We start from the raw sequence: 21,549 nt of genomic DNA, 5'->3' as shown, positions 1-21,549 counted from the left end.
TTTTAAGTTAGAGAAGGACTTTAGAAGCATGATGCAGGGACCAAAATTCATATAGGTCCCACTGAGAAAGACATCAGAAACAAGGTTCATAGTCAGATGACAAACAGAACAGATATATACCTGTCAGATATCCAGGGTATCTAACACTCTCACACAGACACACATACAGGCCAAACACCAATGCACATAAAATAAATTAATTTTTAAAAAGTGTGTGTGTGTGTGTGTGTGTGTGTGTGTGTGTGTGTGTGTGTGTAGCTTTTGATGAACTTATAAGCAATTGTTGAGAAAGAAGTCGAGTTGTATAACATAACACTCAATGGGAAAGGTAACCTGCAAAACACTTAGCATATTATAATTCTATTTCTGAGTTAACAAGATAAACAAGTTGAGTCTCCATTATTCAAAATACTCAGAACCAGAAGATTCAGGAGTTTCCCAGGTTTGGGAAATATTTGTATAGACTTTACCAGTTACCTCCAGAATAAGAAAATCTGAAATCAAAAAGGTGCCACACTGTTCAGCTATTTGAGCAGCATGTTGGTACTCAAAGTTTCAGATTTCAGGGGCTAGGATGCATCTTACTGGTACAGCCCTTGCCTAGCATCCCTGAAGGTTCAGTTCACAGCACTGCGAAACCAGAACAAAGCACAAGTTTAAGGTTTTCATATTGGTGGTGCCCAACATTTGTAAAGCAGCACCCACATGGTGGTTCGTCGTAACTATTTGAAACTCCATTTCCAGAGTATCCAGTGCCCTCTTTTGAACTCCACCAGTGCCAGGCATGCAGTGTGAACTTTTACATAGTGTACATACATACATGCAGGCAAAACACACATAAAATAAAATGAAAAAATTAAAATGTAAAAGTTAAAAAGCACTAAGCAGGCATATGGTATCCTCCTGTGTCTGTATCACAGCGTGTGACCGAATGGAGAGTGTCTCCTCAGTGATTAGCAGTGGGGAAGGGACAGGATGACAAGGAGTGAAGAGACCAGCAGGGCTGTAGTTCTCCTGCCTCTAGGCTGTCCCTAACCTACTCCACAGAGAACTCATGCTGTCTCTTATTAGGAGGTGAGAAGCCTTTGATGTTTATCGCTGGAGGGGAAGTAAGTGATACTTTTTACTCTATTGTGTGTCTGTAGTATTTGAATTTTCTACAGCTTTGTGTCAACAGCAAAGAAGGTATTTTCAGTTTTGAAATTCCATATGTGAACTATGGAGGCAGTGGGAAGGTTCTGATATTCCTCTGTTGGAGTATGCAAAGTGAAAGATAGTCTCTCTGCGGTGGTTTCTGCCCTAAACTGACTTTGTGGCACCTAGCTCCTTGTTTTCAAACTCCCTCCCTAACTGTGGTATAATGTAGGTAGGCAACACTGAACTCCCTGAGCTCTGGATGTTTTGTTCCCAGAAGCAGCTCACCCACAGTTCTGAGTTGATCCAGGTCTGGGGGTTGCCTTCATCTCTCTGCAGGTGTTCCTTGGCTCCAGGTTATTGTTTGCAAATAAGCCTAAATTGGATTCATACCCAGTGGATTTGGGGGCTCATCCTTGACTCTCCCATATCCCTGTCCAGTTTGAGCTCAATAAATTTGGATTGGATGGATTGGACTGAAATGGGAATGTAATCATTAAGAGAAAGAGCTCTGTAACACAGGGAGGGCAGTGTGGAGCCCCATCTTGTCTCCTGTGGAGTGTTCTTTAGTTATTTCTTGCTGATACAAATTCTTTTCTCACACTAGGAATTTTTGTCTTCAAGTGATCTATTTTTTTTTTTTTTAAAAAAAACCTTTTTAAATGCAAAGTAGCCCAACTGAGTTCTCGTGTCGCCCACCATACTTCCCTTTGGGCGAAGTTCACTTGGATCCTGGTTTAAGTGCTTTCTGGCCACTTCTGTTAGTGAAAGTCTTGTGTGACCCTGATGTGTCCTATGTTCAGTAAATGTGCACTCCATCTCTGAGGGAGACACATGTGTCTGGCACACATTTCCAGAACTGAAAGAATTTTTGCGTGTTTGCACAAGGGTTACCATGTGTCTGAAAGCACTGGCTTTACTACACTGTGCACGGAGCAACTCTGGTTTGCCTGCCCAAGACAGGAAGTCCTGTGTGTCTGTAGAGACAGCTAGCAGTGACTTTAGAACAGGCATGGGCTGCCAGTCTGCACAGTTCTCACTTTCCCTTCTGACTTAGGGGCAGAAGTCTTTCTAAGCTGGTCAAGGATTTCGAGAAGCAGAGCTCTCACCTGGTGTGAGTGCTGACCCAGGGAGTGTATGGTGGTCAGTAAACTTCCATGACCTTCCTCTGCTGCTGCTGCTGGCAAGGCCATGGGAGATGGGGAGATCAGCTGCCTTTTGCTGTCTATGCTAGGCACTTGAGGCTGACTTGAAAGGTGTGAGGTCTTGTCATGTGTGGTACAGGTAGAAGTCAATCTTATGCCCTTGGCAAGACCCTGAGACTTGCTGAGAAGAGTCTATGGCTGAGCTGCACTGACTGGTTTCTGCCCTTGGCAGGGACAGTGGGTCTAAGCATTACAGTCAGCTGGATACAGGCCAGAGAAAAGTGGTGTGGCTGCATTTGCTGCCACGTTTAAGAGGGCTCTCCCACCAGATTGATTCTAGCACTGACCCTTATAAATGCAGGTGATGGCCTTGTTCTGTGTAACTTCCTTTCTCTTATTACAAACATAATGGCAACCTAAGCATTTAGAATTGTTGTTCCTTTGCAACAGAATAAACAAACAAACAAACAAACAAAAAACAAATTCTTAGTAGGAACAGCAGCCTCACCCTCTCCTCTTTAATAAAACATCACCTTCCTCACTTACATAAAGCTACTGGCCTTAAAAAGAACAAGGAGAGGAAGGACCCTTTAATGATAAGTACTGTGTACTGAACACATTATTGTTTTACATCAGAGTTTAAGAAATGTACAAATGTAAGCCCCTCTTGTAAAGTGCTTTGTCAACATCATAGCCATGTTGCTCCTGAGGTGCCTCAGTATAATAGAATTCCTACAGGCAATTTGTCTTCAGCTTGCCGTTTTTGTGTATGGGTCTGCAGCCTACATGCAGGCATGTCCTACCACTCTCCTGTCCTGTCCCCAGGGCGGTCTTGTCCTCAGCCTGTACCAGCTTTCTTAAAGCTTTCCTGCCTACTCTGTTGCTTGTATTCTCTAGAAGCGGGCACTGGTCTTGATGAGCTCTTGTGCTGTAGCTTGCATGGCATTGAGAGCTCATCTGCTCATGACCCTAGGAAACACCTTACAGATTTTCTGTTGGGTAAGAATTTCAGGCAAGAATGGTTAAAATACAGATGTTTTCTCTGAGGCTGCTTATCTCCTAAGAAGACACAGGTTATTCTGACAGGTGAAGCAAGTCTGGGCAGATATGCAACATTGATCTAATCAGCAGAACAAGAGCCCTGCTCTAACTGGTGCTGCCTTTTACCAGTGTCATTAAAGGCTCCCATTACTCTTTTATTAGTCGCTCCCTCTCTTCCTTATCAGATTGCAGAGCAAACATAACTCACGGCAGTGATTTGATCTCTGTTAAAGAGGATTACAGCTTTGCATTAACTCGGATTGACATAGTTTATAATTCACTTGTTGATACTCAGGGGGTGTTGCCACGTGCCTGACCTCCCTCAGCAGTGCTGGAGGGAAAGGACCCCCATATATCATCATTAAAGATGGCACCCAGCACAGACAGGAGATCCAGGCCTTCCTCCACTAACAGCAGAAAGGACAAAAGGAACACTCAAGCTCAAGCCTGAGACTTGGTCTAGACTCTCAAAACTGGCTTGAAAAGAAAACATTACTGTTGGGCCTTTGCTTTTCCTGTTTGCTGCTGTTCAGCCTCCCACTCTAGAGAATTTGAACTGTCAAATTGAAGTTTGGTTCCAAGCAGGATAGAGAGTGATAAAAGTGCATCTTCTTAATCGCACTGTGGACACCAGCAGATAAATCCTTCAACATGGGGCTTTGTTGCGGCAGTTCTTATTTCTGTAGCCACGTTTTCAGCATTTCCTCACAATTTTAAATTCCCTTTCCCCCTCAAAGGGAATTGCATGTTCTTTAAAGTGGTTCTAAGATGTTTTTCTTAAGGATTTGTTTTAAAATTATTACGAGATTTTAAATGTAGTATCTTAACAGATACTGCATTACCCATAGCTAGAGTGGCTTCCGGGTGTGTAGCTGAGCTTTCCACCTTTCTCTTGATTAGCTATTCATACATGTTATTAATGTTTCTCACAGTGATCCCAGCTGACATCAGATTGCTAAGATGTGTAGACCATTTTTGTTTCTTTGCGATGTCTTTATTTGCTTTGGTTTTTCTACCCTGAGCGGTCACCGGTTCTGATCAGCAGACAATGGCAGTGAGGGACATCATCACATTCCACCCGGTTCTAATCAGCAGTGAATGGCAGTGAAGGACAGTGACATTCTACTCACTGAGCATCACTACTATGTCAGACCCTGAACCAGCCATCCCTCCACATTTCATTCAGCCCTTATCAGAAGGCAGTGGAATGGCTGACATTATCTACATTTTGTGATTAAAACATTAAAGCATGGAGTAATTAAATACTTGAGTAATTTAACTCAAGTTAAAAGCAAGTTATGAACGAGAGTGTCCCAGAGTACAGCTGCTAACCCCTGCTGCTGCTACTGGAGAGTTTCTCTCATCCAAAGGCAAAATTTTGACTTGCCTAGAGTAAATGTATTTGTTTTGTGTGTATTCATGCACATGCCTGGCACATGGAGGTCAGAGGACAACTTGTGGGAGTTGGTTCTCTCCAGCACATGGGTTCCAGGAACCAAACTCAGGTCATCAGGTCTGGAGCCTGGTGCCTTTACCAACTGAACCATCTCAGCAGCTCTGCTTTCATCTTTTACAAAGAATTATTTTTGTGTGTATTTTATTCAGATAAGTACATACATGTCTCTATCTTTTTCCCACTTACTCTGTATTGTAAGCGTTTTGGTGGCCTTGTTTTTTAAAAGCACACAGTAAGAAAATTCATTACAAGGCCTTTTTATTGTGGGGCATTATAGCTGCTTTTGCATATCTATAAGCGTACATACTATGTTTGTGCTTGGCAGTCCTCCCTCCATCTCAGGAGCTGTCCTCACAACCTTTAGTTCCCTCTGACTTCTGTTAATGCACTTAGAGCTTTGTTTAATACAGAATGTTGCCCAGTGCTCTCTCCAGTTCTTGGCTCTCTGGCTTTTTTCAGTCCAAATGTCCCATCATGTAACCGTGTGACTGTCACAGTGGTTACATCAGCTCTGCACAGCTCCACATTCAGCTTCCTTGATTTCCTGGAAGCAATATGTTCTTCTTTACCTGTAGAATGAACCTAAGTTTACCTTGTCTTACTCCTGTGTCCTTGTCACGTACTGAAGTAGCATGCCCTCATCCCATCCTGTTTCAGGTCTTTCTCTGTCCCCCTAGCCAGCTCCCAAATGATGACATCGAGACTTATTAATTATGAAAGCTTGGCTAATAACTTAGGCTTGTTTCTAACTAGCTCTTATAACTTAAATTAGCCCATTTCTATTAATCTCATGGGTGTTGCCTCCCCTACTGTATGTTTTGCTTATTCTGGTCTGGCTGAGGATTCCACTTTCTTCCCAGTGTTCTCTCTACCCTGAAAATCCTGCCCAGCATTTGTCCATTCAGCTTTTTATTAAACCAGTCCTAGTGACACATCTTCACAGTGTACAAAAAGATTATTCTACAACATTTCTCTCTTTTTGTCTAAATAAAAAGGAAAGGTTTTAACTCTGTCATATTAAAACATTAAGAACAATTATCAGGTATTGTCTAAATAGAAAGGAAAGATATTAACCTTAGCAAATGAAACTATATACAATAAGATTAATTATCAAGTAAGAATTACATTCACAATGTACAGTCCATTTGTATTTGGCAAATTCAGAGAAAATACTTCATTATTAATCATATCTTGGTGAGTACAAAGTTTTGTACCTAATTTACATTCTATCATAACTAAGGAAAACTGTAATTATAACTATCTAGTCTTCAACTCCATCAAAGGCCCCAGAAGGATATAATATTGCCTGAGTAAACAGGAAGTGCAGTGCAAACCGCTTCTAAAACTATAGAAACGACAGAGACATCTGGCTGCCTGAACAGTCACCCAAAGTTCCTCTGCATTGTTGGGGCATCCATCTTCAGCCTACAGGCCTAGAGTATCTGGCAGACCCTTCTGTGAAGCAGGAATTTTGAAGGACAGCCCTGCCTTGTCTTGGCAAAGTTTAACAGTCTTTTTCCTTTATGTCCTGTTTGTCCAGTTTGTCCAGCGTAATGTCAGCCATCAAGACAAGAGCAGTTTCATGCCCAAATGGCTAGTTTTGTCCCATTGAAAACAAACTCCATAAAGAGTTTCTTCAATGCCCATCATCTTCTCTGAAGTAAATTGGTGCTGCCAGAAAGTGTCTCATTGTCATGAAAAGCCCTATGTTAACAAAACATTTTAAATGTCATATTGTGTGGGTCTTTGAAGTGTTTGAAGACTATCTAAATATCTGTTTAACCTTGAAAACATACCTAATATGACTACAAGTTTGGTTATTATGACTACTAACCTGCATTTCTTAATTACACATTGCATTTTTAAATGAGCTGCATAAGTACAATACCCCAAACAAGAGTAGAAACATACATTCAGTATAACAAAAATAACTTTAAATTTGTATCAGCATACCAACATCCATACCAATGTTAAATATTTGAGGTTAATATTTATCTTTTTATCCTATATTCCTATACCCCCCCCCCCAAATAATGACAAATATCCATAACCCATCCAATAACCAAAAACCACCCACCTTGTCTCTTGGGAATGTGGGCATTGTGTTCTGTAGACTGCTGCCTATTGTCCAAGGGGCCCTGTCATCTTTGAGGGACCCTGAGAAAATTAGGATAATGATCAAGTCCTGGCTAGAATAGTCTGTGAGGCTGGACCATCTCAGCTAGCAGCCTTGAAGCTGTTCTGGTTGCAGAACTCTAAGAAAACTGCAACAGAAGCACTCTGAGAGACTGGGTCATTTGGGCACGTGCTTTCATTGGTGTCTGATCACCTTGCTCTGAAAACACATAAACTTCCAAAGGTAACGTACATATCTGTATTAACACAAGTATGGACTGTGCGTTGTACACAAACCAGCCAAAGATGATTTTGTGTTGATTTATGTTTGAGCAGGTAAAATATATGTCACCTGTCTTGTAGTTGTTTTAGGTTTATTTCTTTATGTCTGTAACCAAGATTTTCAGGAGGGGGAGTCTTCCCTAATCAAATCTGATCTCTATCAACTTTGAACAAATCCACAGGCTTTCATTTCCTGTGGAAACAAAAGCATTACCTTGTCCCCAAAGCAACACATTTTTTGAGTTCTATTTTAAAGTTAAGGCATTCTTAAAGTTTCTAGGCTGGTTTATTTCAGCAGTTCCTTTCACAATCCCGTCTCCCAGTAGCTGTTGTTTGCTTATCGGCAATCAAAAAAATTCAAAGACAGCACAATAGCATACAGGATCCAGGCTCCTTGTGTATTTCCATCTCTACGTGGTCTTACTCCTTTTTTACTACTTTACTATTTCTTTAAAGACTTTATTATTTTCAAACTATTTATTTATTCGTGTGGCTGTATACATCCTTTTTCTTAAGCCTACATACATTGTTAAACATACTGTAACCTGTTTAGAGGGTATTTTTCTGTCTGAACCTGCTTTACTGCATATCTGTAATCTTTTCTGTCTACATGAGTGAAATCTTAGACTGCATAGCACACTAGTGGCTCAGGCCTGCAGGCAGTGGCCAAGAGAGTGGCATGAGAGACTACAGAACTAAGAAGCCAAGTTTGGCTTTGTTTTTGTGTATTTGGAACCTTTTTTTTTTTTTTTAAGATTTCTCAGGTCTTATGTGGAAATACCTGCCCCCATACTGGACGCCATTCGTAGTTGGTCTTTCTCTGTCCCCCAGCCAGCTCCCAGATCATGACATGGAGACTTATTATTAATTATGAAAGCTTAGCTGATGGCTTAGGCTTGTTTCTAACTAGCTCTTACAATTAACCATTTCTATTCATCTGTGTGCTACCACATGACTCATGACTATTACCTCTCCTCCTGCATGTTTTGCTTGTTCTCCATCTGGCTGGAGACTCCACTTTCTTCTTCCCAGCATTCTCTCTGCCCCCAAAATCCTGCCTAGCTATTTGCCATTCACCTTTTTATTAAATCAATCTGAGTGACAAATCTTCGCAGTGTACAAAAAGATTATTTCCCACAACCATCCAGTGTGGGACTGCATCCCAGAACGTACTCTCACACTCTGCTCTGTCCTTCCCTGTGGAAGTGTCCAGTTGTCTGAGATCCAGGCTTTTGCCTCTCCTCTCTTATGGTATTTATTGCAGTACGCAAAAGCACTTACTGGAGGGTTTTTCTTGCTAAAAACATTAGCTAACAAGTACACGAGAGTGGCTGTTGTCAAGGTGTTAGCCCAGAATAGTATGTTTTAATCCTAATTGTATTCTGACTGTTTAAAAGCATTTTTGTAGCACAGGTATTATTTGCAAGACAGTTTATTTAAGGCCTTCTGAGTTACTGTCAGCACTCTCAAAGCCAGAGGACTGACTGGAGGTGAGTATGTCCACTACAGTGCTCAAGTGCGGTATGGCCGAGATAGCTTCTCTGTGTGTCTGTGTGTTTTTCTTTGAATGCACTCTTTATGGGTAATATTTAAACAAATGAAGTTTGTGTTTTCACACATTTGTGTGTGCCCTTGTCACTTTGCCTAGGCATGGACATTCCCATCTCTGTGTCAAATTAGAAGTAGCATGGGCTTCCTTTCCAGAATGCCTGTGAAGGCTGTTCTTTCAGTTCTGTGCACAGGGGCCAGCAAGATCATTTTGAGCATAGTGCTGTAAGATGGACTCCATTATGGAAACCTCTCTGAACTGTCTGACTCCTCCTGTCCTACATTACTCTACAGGTCTGTATTCCAGGTCCTTCACCACCGTGTCGCCTTCTAATTATGTCCATTCTAGAACATTGTCCTGCTGGTCCCCACCTGGTTACTTTAGTCATAGCTTACAGTCATGTTGGAAAAACCTCCTGAGAGGAGGGGTCCAATATTGGGGATCTTTGACACCCAGCCTTTGTTTAGAGTGTGTTTGAGGTCATTTTTACTTGGGTCAACCTAGGGGAAAGATGCTCTGAAAACACTCATGTTCCATCACAAGTATTCTACTTCTTCTTGTGACTATCATGACTGGTGTTTATGCCAGGTCGGATGTCTGGTGACCTACTACAAACTACTGGTTATTGTAGAAACATGGTGAGCTCCCGCAGGACTCTGGATGACTAGTGGAAGCTATAGGCTGCTTTTCCCATTTAAGAAGAAAATAGTAGTAGAACGGATTCCGTTTGTGCATCAGGAAGGCATCATAAACCTCATTGCCTCCTGCTGGTATGAAAAGAAAGCCTTGCTGGGTGGTGGCGCATGCCTTTAATCCCAGCACTTGGGAGGCAGAAACAGGCAAATCTCTGTGAGTTCAAGACCAGCCTGGTCTACAGAGTGAGTGTTAGGACAGCCATGGCTGTTACACAGAGAAACCCTGTCTCAAAAAAAGAAGAAAAAGAAAGAAAGCCTAGAAAAATAGCTTCGGCAAAGGAAGTGGTGGCACATGCTGTAATCCCAGCACTTGGGAAGCAGAGCCAGGTGGATCTCTGTGAGTTCAAGGCCAGCCTGGGCTACAGAGTGAGTTCCAGGAAAGACGCAAAGCTACACAGAGAAACTCTGTCTCAAACACACAACACACAGAACACACACAACACACACTACAGAGTGAGTTCCAGGAAAGGCGCAAAGCTACACAGAGAAACTCTGTCTCAAACACACACACACACACACACACACACACACACACACACACACACCAAAAAAAAAAAAAAAGAAAGAAAGAAAGAAAAAGAAAAGCAAAGCAAAAGGGCTTCTGAGTCCAGGCTGGTGTTGCTGACCACTCCTGGGGTGAGGTCTTTAAGAAGCAGCAGCCACACCTTGTATTCTGTTCACGCTCCCTCGGGAAGCAGTGCACTTTATAAACATTAACTCGTTTCACCCTCTGGGCACTTCTACTTAAAAGGTAAATAAGGCTGAAAGCTCTTTCTTCTCCAATACAGATGAGAAACACCAGTCAGGGAGGGAACTGGCTTGAGCAGAGGCTGGTTAGGTGGGGTTTAGATGGGGCTCTGGTGTTGTCCTGGGCAGTTCTCCTTTCTGTTTCTTAGGGCAGTGGGGGCTGGGCCTTTGTGTGGGGTGTGAAATGCTGCAAAGACGAACAATTGTTCTTCAATGCTTTGTGCTCCTTTATAAGAAAGAAGAAATCAATACACATTTTCTCATACACACACATGGCAGCCCTCCACCTCTCCCGCAGCTCGATCCTGCAGGGGGAGGCACAGCTATGCAAGCCAGCAGGATACACCAGCTTCCAGGGGAAGGCATGAAAACTCCTCATTCTGCACTTAGCAGTCAAGCTCCCTAAAGCCAGTCATAACACTGGCTGAGGCCATCACTGCTGAGTGCAGGAGCTAGCTGGTCCAGCTGGAGTGAGATGATGCCATGCTGTGGGGGCTGAGGGTTCTTTGGGTATGTTCTGACAAGAGGTGTACCTAGCACAGACTCTGTTCTGAACTGTCTCCTGGTTTATGGAGAAGTTCTTTGAAAGATACTGTTAGGAAATATAAAGATAGAGGCAGCAATGTATCTTTTCAGTTATTGTACAGATAATCATAAAGCCGGGCACGGCAGCTCATGCCATAATCCCCATAATGTAGAGGCTGAGACAGGTAGATGACTGTAAATTCAAGGCCAGCTTGGACTACACAGTGATGAGCCTATCTGAAGTCACAGTCTTCTAACGTTGTTATTTTAAAAGTCGACATTGATATCTGGAATTCAGTTACAGCTCCCTGCCAGTAAACAGTTTACTGTAGGGTATGAATAACAGAATTTTTGCCACTGTAAACAGAATGAGGGGTTCAGATGACAGAATGGCCTCGCTGAGCAAGGGGGACTGCAGTGGGCTCCATGCAGCTTAGCAGCTCTGGAGACTGTGAGTGTCCTTCACACAGAAGAGACCTGAGATTGAGAGCAGGTAAGTTGTCCCGATGCAAGAGGAATGTGAGAGTGGAGGCTAGAAGAGAACTGAAAGACAAGCAGGGCAAGGGGCTCGTGGAGCCTGGCCATGTGGGCCGGGCGTCTTGACAACAGGCCAGCATGGTGGCTCTTCCAAAGGGAAGACAGTGTGCCTGGCTGACATGCACTCCCTGGCCAGTTTCTACATGTTCCCGCTCCCGAGAAGCTGAGGTTCTGGGGAGTGACAACTGCGTCCTGTGCAGCTCCAGGCCCTGTATCCCTTGGGCCACAGCCCTGGTGTGAATGACTGCCTCGGTACCAACTTCACCTTCTCGCCGCTAAGGGAGTAATTCGCATCTAAGCAGCGAACCATCCCCTGGCTTTTAACAGAGCCATTGGAGGGGCTGCTGTTGGAACAGGGAGCTCCATCTTCCTGAAGCCAGCAGTCATGAAACCATAAACACAACAGCAGCCAACTCTATTGCCAGCATCGTGGTGGCCTGACGTTAATATTAAACATCTCCAGCAACGCAGAGTGCCCTGTGCTCCAGAATAAAATAAATAAAAATAAGAGAAAACCTGGTTTAAAAAAAAAAAAACAAAACAGTGAGGTGATTTGTCGTCTTTCCTTTGTGAGGGCATTTGTCTTCTCTCACATCAAATCTGTTATAAAACAGTCAAACTGTGAAAGTAGAAATCATCCCAGGAATATGGAGTAGCAATGCACAGGAGTAGCAAGGAGCAGGGCTCCTTTTGTCCAACCCCTCCCCCCCTCCCAGCAAGTCCAGTAAGGTAAGTTATTTTTCTCTAAAAGAACATGAAAGACTTGAAGCTCCTAGGAGGAATGGTAGGAGTGTTGAGTAGTTCTCGTCCTTGTTAATGTGCAGGGAATGTCTAACTGATGTGAGGAGAACGCCTTTACAAATTCCCACCATTGTCCCTCTTCCCTCCTTCCTTCTCCCCATCTTTTCAGGTCCTTTGTTTGGGGCCTGAACCTGCTTCTTTAAACATTTATAAATCTCGAGTCTGTCTGATCTCTAGGAGACAGGCCAGAGGCCACATGTCACCAGCTGTAATTTAGAGCTGTAGGACTAAAAGCATCTGACCTGACCGAAAGAGTGCATTGGAACAGCCTCCTCAAGTCCCCTCCAAGCTCAGGGAGGATGGTGATGAGAGCAGACAGCCTGGGTAATTTATGGGCTCCTGGTCCCCTTTGAAATGAGTCGTGTACTGCCACCTTGTGGTGGATTGGCACATATGCAGTTTGCTATCTGGAAAGCTGGACAGATTAAGAGATTACTTTGCATCCAGACTCTGGTGGTGAGTGACACTAGACAGATTCTCTGGGTCACTTACTACTTTGCTAGCTGTGATCCCATCGAATAGTTCCCAGGAAGATTTAAAAAAAAAAAAAAAAAAGAGAAAGAAGTAGTCTTCTGTGGGAAGTTGCCGCTTCCTTTTTCTGGTACTCACTTCATTGTGTGGTGTGTGTGTGTCTAGGGGTGCAGGGGGTGAGTGTGTGTGGGTCTTGCTTCATTTCTGGTTTGGGCTAGGTTTTAGTGTGAACCCTGAGATTAGGAAGGAATCTGAGAGCCACTTTTGGTGGTGATAGGAGATTAAGGGAGTCTGCATTGACCTCCTTAGCTGTGCACAGGAGTCATAAGCTTTCTGCCCCGTGACTTCATTGTGTTCCTGGAGCCAACTGTGAAGTGTCAAGGCAGCCTGTCGCTCCTCATGCATGTGTGAAGGAGACACTGCTCTGTGCGCTAGAGTCTTACTGCTCAGGAAGGTGCAGTTACTCAGGCAAGGTGAGGACCCCCTATGACAGCAGGCTGCAGTCCTGTGCACCTTTACGCCCTGTGCTGCAGGCCAGTGCTGTGCTCACCTTTCCTGTCTGGACATTTAGGACCGCAAGCAGCCATCCCTCAGTCTCACGTATCTCTGTAAAAGCAGCAGCAGCAGCATCTATGCACAGCATTGCCCTCCGACACGCTCTTTCTGACAGTTAGAATGCAGACATTCCACTGGAAGAGGATCCTTTCTTTACTGCCATTGGCACAGGCCAAGGACACCTGAGCCTATTGGTTGACAGAGCAGAGGAGAGTAGAACTCTGAAGGCAGGAATGTATGTGTTCACAATGTGGGAGGCTAGCCCAGGATGTGGCTCAGGGTTACAGCACTTGTCTGAGCTAGAGAAGGCCTTGGATATGTTCCTAGCACGCGCGCGCGCGCGCGCACACACACACACACACACACACACACACACACACACACACACTAATGGAGTCCTCTGTTCCACTAACCTCTCTGGACTCCACCAGCAATGCTACAGTTGACTCACTGCTGGGATTGGCACAGAGGGTCTGAGAGCCTTACCTAGAGAGGCAAATTGGAGGCTTCGGGGGTTCAGACAGACTGCCAGGAGGATTTGCAGTGGCAGTGGTGAGAGCCGAGGGTCTGAAGCCGGGCAGCCTGCTGGGGGCACAGCCACCTTGCTTTTGTCCTGGCTCTGGGGACAAGGGCCAGTTGGTTAGTCGTGGAATGGCAGTTTGGTCTCCGTGGGCCCCTCTTAGTGGAGTAGTTGTCTGGGCAGGTGACTGGAAATGGCCACCCTTCTAATCTGACTTCTGCTGTTCCTTTGTGTCTTTTTGTTTATTTGGTTTTTTGTTGTTGTTTTGTGGGGTTATTTTTTTTTTCACATTTTAAAAAATGTGTTTATATATGTGTGAGTCTGCATTTTAGTGCAAGTGCCTGCAGAGGTCAGAAGAGGGTTTCAGATCCCCTGAGTCTGGATTTATAGGCAGTTGTGCACCACCCAAAGTGCTGGGAACCAAAGTTGGATCCTCTGCAAGAGCAATATGCACTCTTAACAGCTGAGCCATCCCTCTGGCCTCCTGTTGGGTCTTTGTGATCCTCCACAGTAGTTAGTGAAGTTCAGGCTGGCATTCAGACATTAATAAGTTTATCATACTGTGTGTTAGATTTGAGGCAAAGGAATATGCATGTCTAGTGTGTGCTTATAAGCTTCCAAAAGCACTTAGTAGCCAGGCGGTGGTGGTGCATGCCTTTAATCCCAGCACTCAGGAGGTATAGGCATGTGGATCTTGGGAGTTCAAGGCCAGTCTGGTCTACAGAGGGAGTTCCAGGACAGTCAGGGCTACACAGAGAAACCCTGTCTCAAACAAACAAAACAAAAATATGTGCAAAGTAAATTGTTGTCAGAGCACAAATATGAAAAGGTCCTGTCAGTGATCCTGTCTGGTCAGGGTACTGTAGGTACCAGTGTGCTTGTCTATACAAATAGCTTCCACCTTGTCTATTGGAGCCTTCTTGCAAGGTTTTAGTTTGATCTGGACTTTGCTCAGCATGACAGTGGTGGAATTACAATCGTTAGTCTTATGCCTGTGTGTGCTCACACTGTCCCTGCTTCCCAGATGTACGTAGAGGGCCACATTCAGGCTGCTGCCCTGTAGTGTGTAGTATAGGTTCTGCAGTGTGCAGGGGATGTAGGAAGCAGGAAGGAAGGGTTGTCCGGAGCTATCTCGGGTTGCCTGGCACCTGAGAAGCAACAAATGAACAATTTCAAGTTAATCAAAGACATGTATATAGGTTTGGAGCTGTCTTTCTCTCTTTTTTTTTTTTTTTTCCTTCCTCCTCCTGTCTCTTCCTCCCTCCTTCCCTCCCCATTTTAGACAGGTTCTTGCTATATAGCCCAGGCTGGCCTTGAACTTGGGATCCACTTGCCTCAGCCTCCCAAGGGCCGAGATCACAGTCACGTGCCACCATGCCTGGCTCAGATTATGCCCTTAATCAGAAAGGCAGGTGACTGTGTTCCAGGGTGCGTTTGGAAGACATGTGACTCGCTTAGAGACCATGATCTAGTTTTAAAGGGTGGACAGGTTTTTCCAGGGAGCAGGGGTCAGCTGCTTTCCCTGTGCTGCCCACAGGCAGCCAGGTACAGCATGGGAGGCGTGGGATGTCTTGGAGTTTGGGGTGCCCGGGCCAGAGTAGGAGGAGCATGGTCTTCCAGAAAGCAGAGAGTTCAGAGCTGGATGCTGCAAGCTACTGACCTAGCAAATTGAAAGCCCTGCACAGGCCATTTGCAGGTTTAATATGCTGCTTTCTACTGTTTGCCCAAATAGCATCGTGAAAAAAACAGTAATCTGTGTTGAGTCCTGTGAGGAGTACACATGTAGAGCCGAGGGCTGTTGTGAAGGGCACACACACTTATTTCACTAAGGGCCATGTAAATCCTCACCCACCAGTGTTCTGCTTGCGCTTCTCAGACGAAGCCAGACCCCACCACTCTGTCTTCCTTCAGAAGACACAGTAAGCCACATCGTCGCTCACACATACACACTCTGTCTTTATGGAAAATGGCTGCTACCGCATGATCATTTTTTTTCCAGAAACAGGTTTTATGATAATATAGTAAAAATATTAAATTAGAAAATGCCTCACTAAGGGTTATAAAACCTTACTACACTAGAGATAGGTAATTATCCCCTCTGCAGCCTAAATGACAGTTTAAAAGAAATAAAAATGTTCATGCTCATTACTTGCTTTTGTAGGTTGTAATAAAGGGTGAGTTAAATTTTAATTCAAGGAAGAGCCCCTGCCATCGACCCTTCCACCCTGGGTCCAAGTCCCAGTAATTACTCTGTTGCCTGTTCTCCTGTGTAATTCCAGTGTTCATATGTGTTCTACAGTGGACATGGCCACCGGCCATGCAGAGCAGGGATGTAGAGATAAAGCAGGGAGGCGTGCGTTCCCGACCAGAGTCTCCTCTTTACTCGTGATGTGAGCAGGAGCAGGGTTCTGGTTTTGAACAATAGCTCACCAGGTACATTGTGCAGAGCCTGACAGGGACCTCGGCGTCTGTTCCCCCACGTACACTAGAGAACGAGAGGGAGACAGGGTTCATCTGGAGAGCTGTAGTGGATTTGTCTACGCAGACAGCTCTGGCTGGGGAGGACGCGGCACGCAAGGCAGCAGAAGCTTCAGCGCTCATTCTAGCGTGTTTTCCTGAGGTGGGTGAAGATGGGGGTGTGTTGCCTCTTTTCAGGTATTTCTACCTCTCCCTCCCCTGACGGCAGGCTTCGCTGTCAGCAAGACTATTTGAATTTACTGAGAAAACTTCACATAGGGTCGCCAAGGTGGCTCATGGCGTATAGGCACTTGCTGCCAATCTTTAACAACCTGAATTCAGTATTCTAAACCCACATGGCGGTGGGAGAGAGAACCAACTCCCACAAGTTGTCCTCTGACCTCCACATGTGACCAGCCTTGTGCACCCACACACCATACACATAAAAATATCACCCACAAATATATTACATGGCAATTTAAAATGTGTGGTGGGATGTGCAGGGTCTTGTATTCTTTCTCCAGGGCTGGGCTCTGGCTTTGCCAGAGTCACTTACATGTTCAGAATCTGGTATAACTGGAGCGGAGGGGGGTGCGGAGGTGTTGTCGAGGGAGGGTGTGGAAAGGGCAGGGCAGAGCCCAGCAGCTCTTGACCCTGTGGTGCTCAGGGACTGCAGGGAGGGCTTCTCCTGGGTGTCTAGTTTAGAGCTGGAGGGGGGGTGGGAAGAGGGGGCTCAGCCTGTGTTCTCCCTAAGAGGTAGTTCCAGCTGAAGCCACCAAGGGCAGGGTGAGGAAGATGCTGGGTTTGCTTGCAGATGTTTAGATTGGAATCGTCCTTTCTTCACTCAACCTGTCTCCCTCTACATATATTTTAAGTTCAGGGACCACTCAGTTTCCCAGGTTGCTTTGCCACAAGTAGCTGCACGTTGGTCAGTTTTGTGCACTGAGTGTGAAATGATGTTCTCTTAAAACAGGTTCAACATCTCACTCTCTGCTCCTGACACATGAACCCTCGGTGGACAGTACCTGCTGCCTTTGGCCTGTGCACCGTGCTGCTGTTGTGGAGCAGAGTGGAAGCATGTGCTTGGGGGCAGTGATAGCTCTCAGTATAGGCCAGCAGGGCGAGGCTGGGAGGGAGTAAGAGTAGAGTAGCACTGCCTCGAAGTCACTGTCCTTGGTGTCATGCAGCTCTCCTCCAGGTTTCATTCGCTGGGCTGAAATGGCTAGAGAGCTTGTGTGTGCTGCAGATAGTCAGGCCACAGTGCAAGGACCGAAGGCTGGGCAGGGCAGCTGGGCACCTGCAGGGCAGCACGCGGCTGCTCATTTGCATTTGGGGTGAGGCCTTCCACCTTTGTAGGGCTGGACTGGAGCTAGGGAACAGTGGGAATGTGTGGGGCTCAGGGCTGGTTGGCACTTTAGGGTGAGGCTTCCAGCAAATTCTTGTGACTATAAAGTGCCTGTGATAAAATTGGAGACCCTCTGTCACTTTCTGTCCACGGTTTCTCTGTCTGTGTAATGGTCCCCTCGTGACAGGGCTGATCTATATCTGGCTCCTGCCATTCAGGGTTTTTCCCTCCCTCCACTTTGATGTGGCCTTTCTGCTGCGGTTCCCCCGTAAGGTCTCTTACTCCACAGCCACAGCAGGATGAGAGCTGAAAAGCTGAGCCGGTGTCACACACAGACCTGTAATCCCAGCTCTGGTGGCAGAGAAGAGGGGCTACAAGTTAGAGCCAGTCAGGATCCTAAGACAAGAGAAACCCAGAACAGCTGCAGAGATGGGGTTCTCTTGCATCAGGGTGGCTGCTGGGAGTTCTCAGGCAGCAAGAACACCTTCAGAAACTATTTTCGTAACATGATGGCAGGCTGTGGAGAGCTAGATCTGAAGGTGTCAGTCTGGTGTGGCTTTCCCCTAGGATGTGAACTCCCTGGCTCTTCAAGAGTCCTATCTGGCTGTTCTATTTCTGGGCAGTCACTGTTCCTGTAGACTGAAGTAGATGTGGATCCTTGCCTGGGTCTCGGGGATTCACATCTTGTAGGTCTGGCCTGTTGGAGCTGTAAGGCTCCTCCTTCTTAGGGCAGCTCTGCTCACCATCCACAGAGGATGTGCTCCAGAGCCTGGTTCCCCTGGCAAGAAGGCTCCCCCCACCCATCTCATAGTCTTTACCATTTCCCAGGCTAATCCAGGTATGTTGCATATAACAGCAATGGAAGTTGTGGTCGTCGTTTGCTCTATTTTTTAAAAAAGGTTTATTTTTAATTTACGTGTATGTGAGTTTGTGCATGTCTGAGGAGGGCATCAGTTTGCCTGGAGCTGGAATTACAGATGATTGTCAACTACCTGACATGGGTGCAGGGAAACAAATGCTGGTCTTTTGAAGAGCAGCAAGTGCTCTTAACCCCTGAACCATCTCTCCAGTCCCTGTCATCATAATTTTTAATGTCCAAATTCAGCTTTAGAGTTCGGCATAGTGGTGCATACCTGTCATCCCAGTACACAAAGGGCAGAGGCAGTAGGATCCAGGGTATGAATGAAGCCAGTGTCAAAAGTAGTAAGACCCTGTCTCAAAACTCTAATGGGATGGGCTGGGGACGGCCTGGTTGATAAAGCACTTGCCATACAAATGAGGACCCAGGTTTGATCTCAGCACCCACATAAAAAGCCAGGAAAGGGTGGTGCACACTTATAACCCCAGCACCGAGGAGGCAGAGACAGGAGGGTCCCTAGAGCTTATTGCCCAGACAGCCACAGGCCAGAGAAGCCCTGTCTTGGCACACAGCTGGACGGCTCCTAAGGATGTCCCCAACATACGCACACGTGCACACACGCAGGCAGCTAGTTTTATTTTGTTGGTGTGTGGTGTGTATCGTATACTTGTTCACATGTATGTATTCAGGTCCCTACAGAGGTCACAGGAGGAGCCAGCCATCTTCCTCTTGCTGAACCTGGAGTGCAGTTTTTCTAGCTAGCCTGGCTGGCCTGCAAGCGTCAGTGACCTCTCTGTTTCCACTCTCGCCGCAGACACTGAGATTACTGAGCGCATGGCTCCATGTAGCCGTTCACATGGGCACTGGAGATCTGAACTCAGACTTATACAGCAAGCATGACTTAGTGAGCCACCTCCTCAGCCCAATAATGTTAATTTTTAAAATCCAACTTTAAAAATAAATTAGCCAATTAAATTATTTCTTAGACTGAGATTAGAGAAAGGGGTATGGAGGAAGGGAAGAACCCGGGTTCTGTTTTGGACCTCTGCACATATGATCATAATTGGAATCTTGTTGCTGGGTCATTTTCATTGTTTTTCAAGTACTGCCAAGTCCTAGAAAATGTATGAAAACTAAATTATATCCCCTACATCCCATGTCTGATTGAATCCTCTCGTTGCGTGCCAGTCTCATATATCCTATTAAAATATTCAATCTTGTTTTCTTACTTGAAGAGCCTGTCTGTAAAGGGCAAACTTATAGAAAACTCATTCCCTGGAGACAGGGTATCCAGCCACATTGGACTATTTACATATTTCACTATGCGACTGGCTGCTTCTGGGTTTCTTCCTTCCCTTGTATTTGTGAAGAAGTGCTCTGAGATGTGGTTCTTAATTACATGGCTCTGTTTTCAATTGAAGAAACAGATGAAGGTGTTTCCCAGTTTCTTGGTTTCTTTTTAACCTTGAAAAGTTAAGCAGCGTGTTAACCAGTTTGCTTTATTTCCTAGGACCGAGTTGTATCGATCTCTTTTCGGCCAGCTCAACCCTCCTGACATAGACCATGGGGACTGACTTCACCGTCCTCACTCCAGACTCCCGACCGCCACACCAGGACCACCTGGCTGCTTCAAGGAATGACTTCACAGCACAGCACCAGGGATCCTGGGTGGTACTCTTCTGGGAGCAGGCACCCTATACACGGGAAAGCTCAGCCTCTGAGTCCTCTGACCATCACAGATACTGTCAGGGCTGGAGCCACGGCTCAGGGGTTAAGAGCACTTACTGCTCTTGCAGAGGACCCAAGTTCAGTTCCTAGCACCTGCATCCAGTGTCTCACAGCAGCCTCTAACATCCAGTTCAGGGGATGGGGACTCAGTGCCATCTTGTGGCCTCTAATCCCCAGCACTCAGATGTGTACACACCCCACACAGACATACAATTAAAATAAAGTCAATCTTTTTAAAGAAATCTCTTGTCACCATCATCACTGAGTTCTGGAGCCAGAGGGGTGGTTTAGAGTTCAATTGCACAATGACACACTTATTGGAAGGGTTTGTATTCTAGTTAGATGGTCTGCTCATACACTATAAAACTCCCATTTCTTGCTAGGTGGTGGTGGTGCATGTTTTAATCAGAGGCAGGTGGATCTCTGTGAGTTTGAGCCTAGCCTGGTCTACAGAACTAGTTCTAGAACAGCCAGGGCTACACAAAAAAAAAAAAAAAAAAAAAAAAAAAAAAAAAAAAAAAAAACCTGTCTCAAACAAATAAAACAGGGCTGGAGAGATGGCTCAGAGGTTAAGAGCACTGACTGCTCTTCCAGAGGTCCTGAGTTCAATTCCCAGCAACCACATGGTGGCTCATAACCATCCATACAAGATCTGGTGCCCTCTTCTGGCCTGTAGTCATACATGCAGACAGAACACTGTATACATAATAAATAAATCTTTAAAAAACAAAACAAAACAATAAAAACCTCCATTTCTTTCCATTCATCCCTGAATGGACACTCGGGTTGTTTCCACATCTGGACTGTTGTGAATGGTGCTGATGTAACTGTTGGATCATCTGACCCTCACCTGCTGACCCTCACTGTGCTGACCCTCACCGTGCTGACCCTCACCTGCTGACCCTCACTGTGCTGACCCTCACCGTGCTGACCCTCACCTGCTGACCCTCACCGTGCTGACCCTCACCTGCTGACCCTCACTGTGCTGACCCTCACCTGCTGACCCTCACCGTGCTGATCCTCACCGTGCTGACCCTCACCGTGCTGACCCTCACCGTGCTGACCCTCACCTGCTGACCCTCACCTGCTGACCCTCACCGTGCTGATCCTCACCTGCTGACCCTCACCGTGCTGACCCTCACCTGCTGACCCTCACCGTGCTGACCCTCACCGTGCTGACCCTCACCGTGCTGACCCTCACCTGCTGACCCTCACCATGCTGACCCTCACCATGCTGACCCTCACCTGCTGACCCTCACTGTGCTGACCCTCACCTGCTGACCCTCACTGTGCTGACCCTCACCTGCTGACCCTCACCGTGCTGACCCTCACCGTGCTGACCCTCACCTGCTGACCCTCACCTGCTGACCCTCACCTGCTGACCCTCACCTGCTGGTTTCCATTCCCTTTGGTGCTTATGCAGAACAGGCTGCTGAGGCAGATGGTGGTTCTGTTTTGTGTGTTCGTGTGTGTGTGTGCGCGCGCGCGCTTGTGCAGTGCTGGGTACCCAGGACTTCAATGCTCTGAGCACGTGTTCTGCTTTCCAGCACTTTTTCAGTGTTTGGAGGGGCTTCCAACTGTGCTTCA

The 21,549-nt window shown here is 45.9% G+C and overlaps 1 protein-coding gene across 1 annotated transcript in view; it reads left to right on the top strand.

The window, feature by feature from the left end:
* The window catches only part of Aatf (apoptosis antagonizing transcription factor), a 111,978-nt gene extending 91,774 nt beyond the window's left edge, over window positions 1-20,204 (top strand). The window contains exon 12 of the mRNA XM_059271393.1: window positions 19,745-20,204. Coding sequence (XP_059127376.1) covers window positions 19,745-19,808 — 64 coding nt within the window. The 3' untranslated portion in view covers window positions 19,809-20,204. The remainder of the gene's footprint in view (window positions 1-19,744) is intronic.
* Window positions 20,205-21,549: the final 1,345 nt, after the last annotated feature.

This window comes from Peromyscus eremicus, chromosome 8a (assembly GCF_949786415.1).
Source record: "Peromyscus eremicus chromosome 8a, PerEre_H2_v1, whole genome shotgun sequence".
Lineage (NCBI taxonomy): Eukaryota > Metazoa > Chordata > Mammalia > Rodentia > Cricetidae > Peromyscus > Peromyscus eremicus.
Note: the sequence above shows the minus strand (reverse complement) of the source record. Positions and strands in the feature narration are given on the sequence as shown.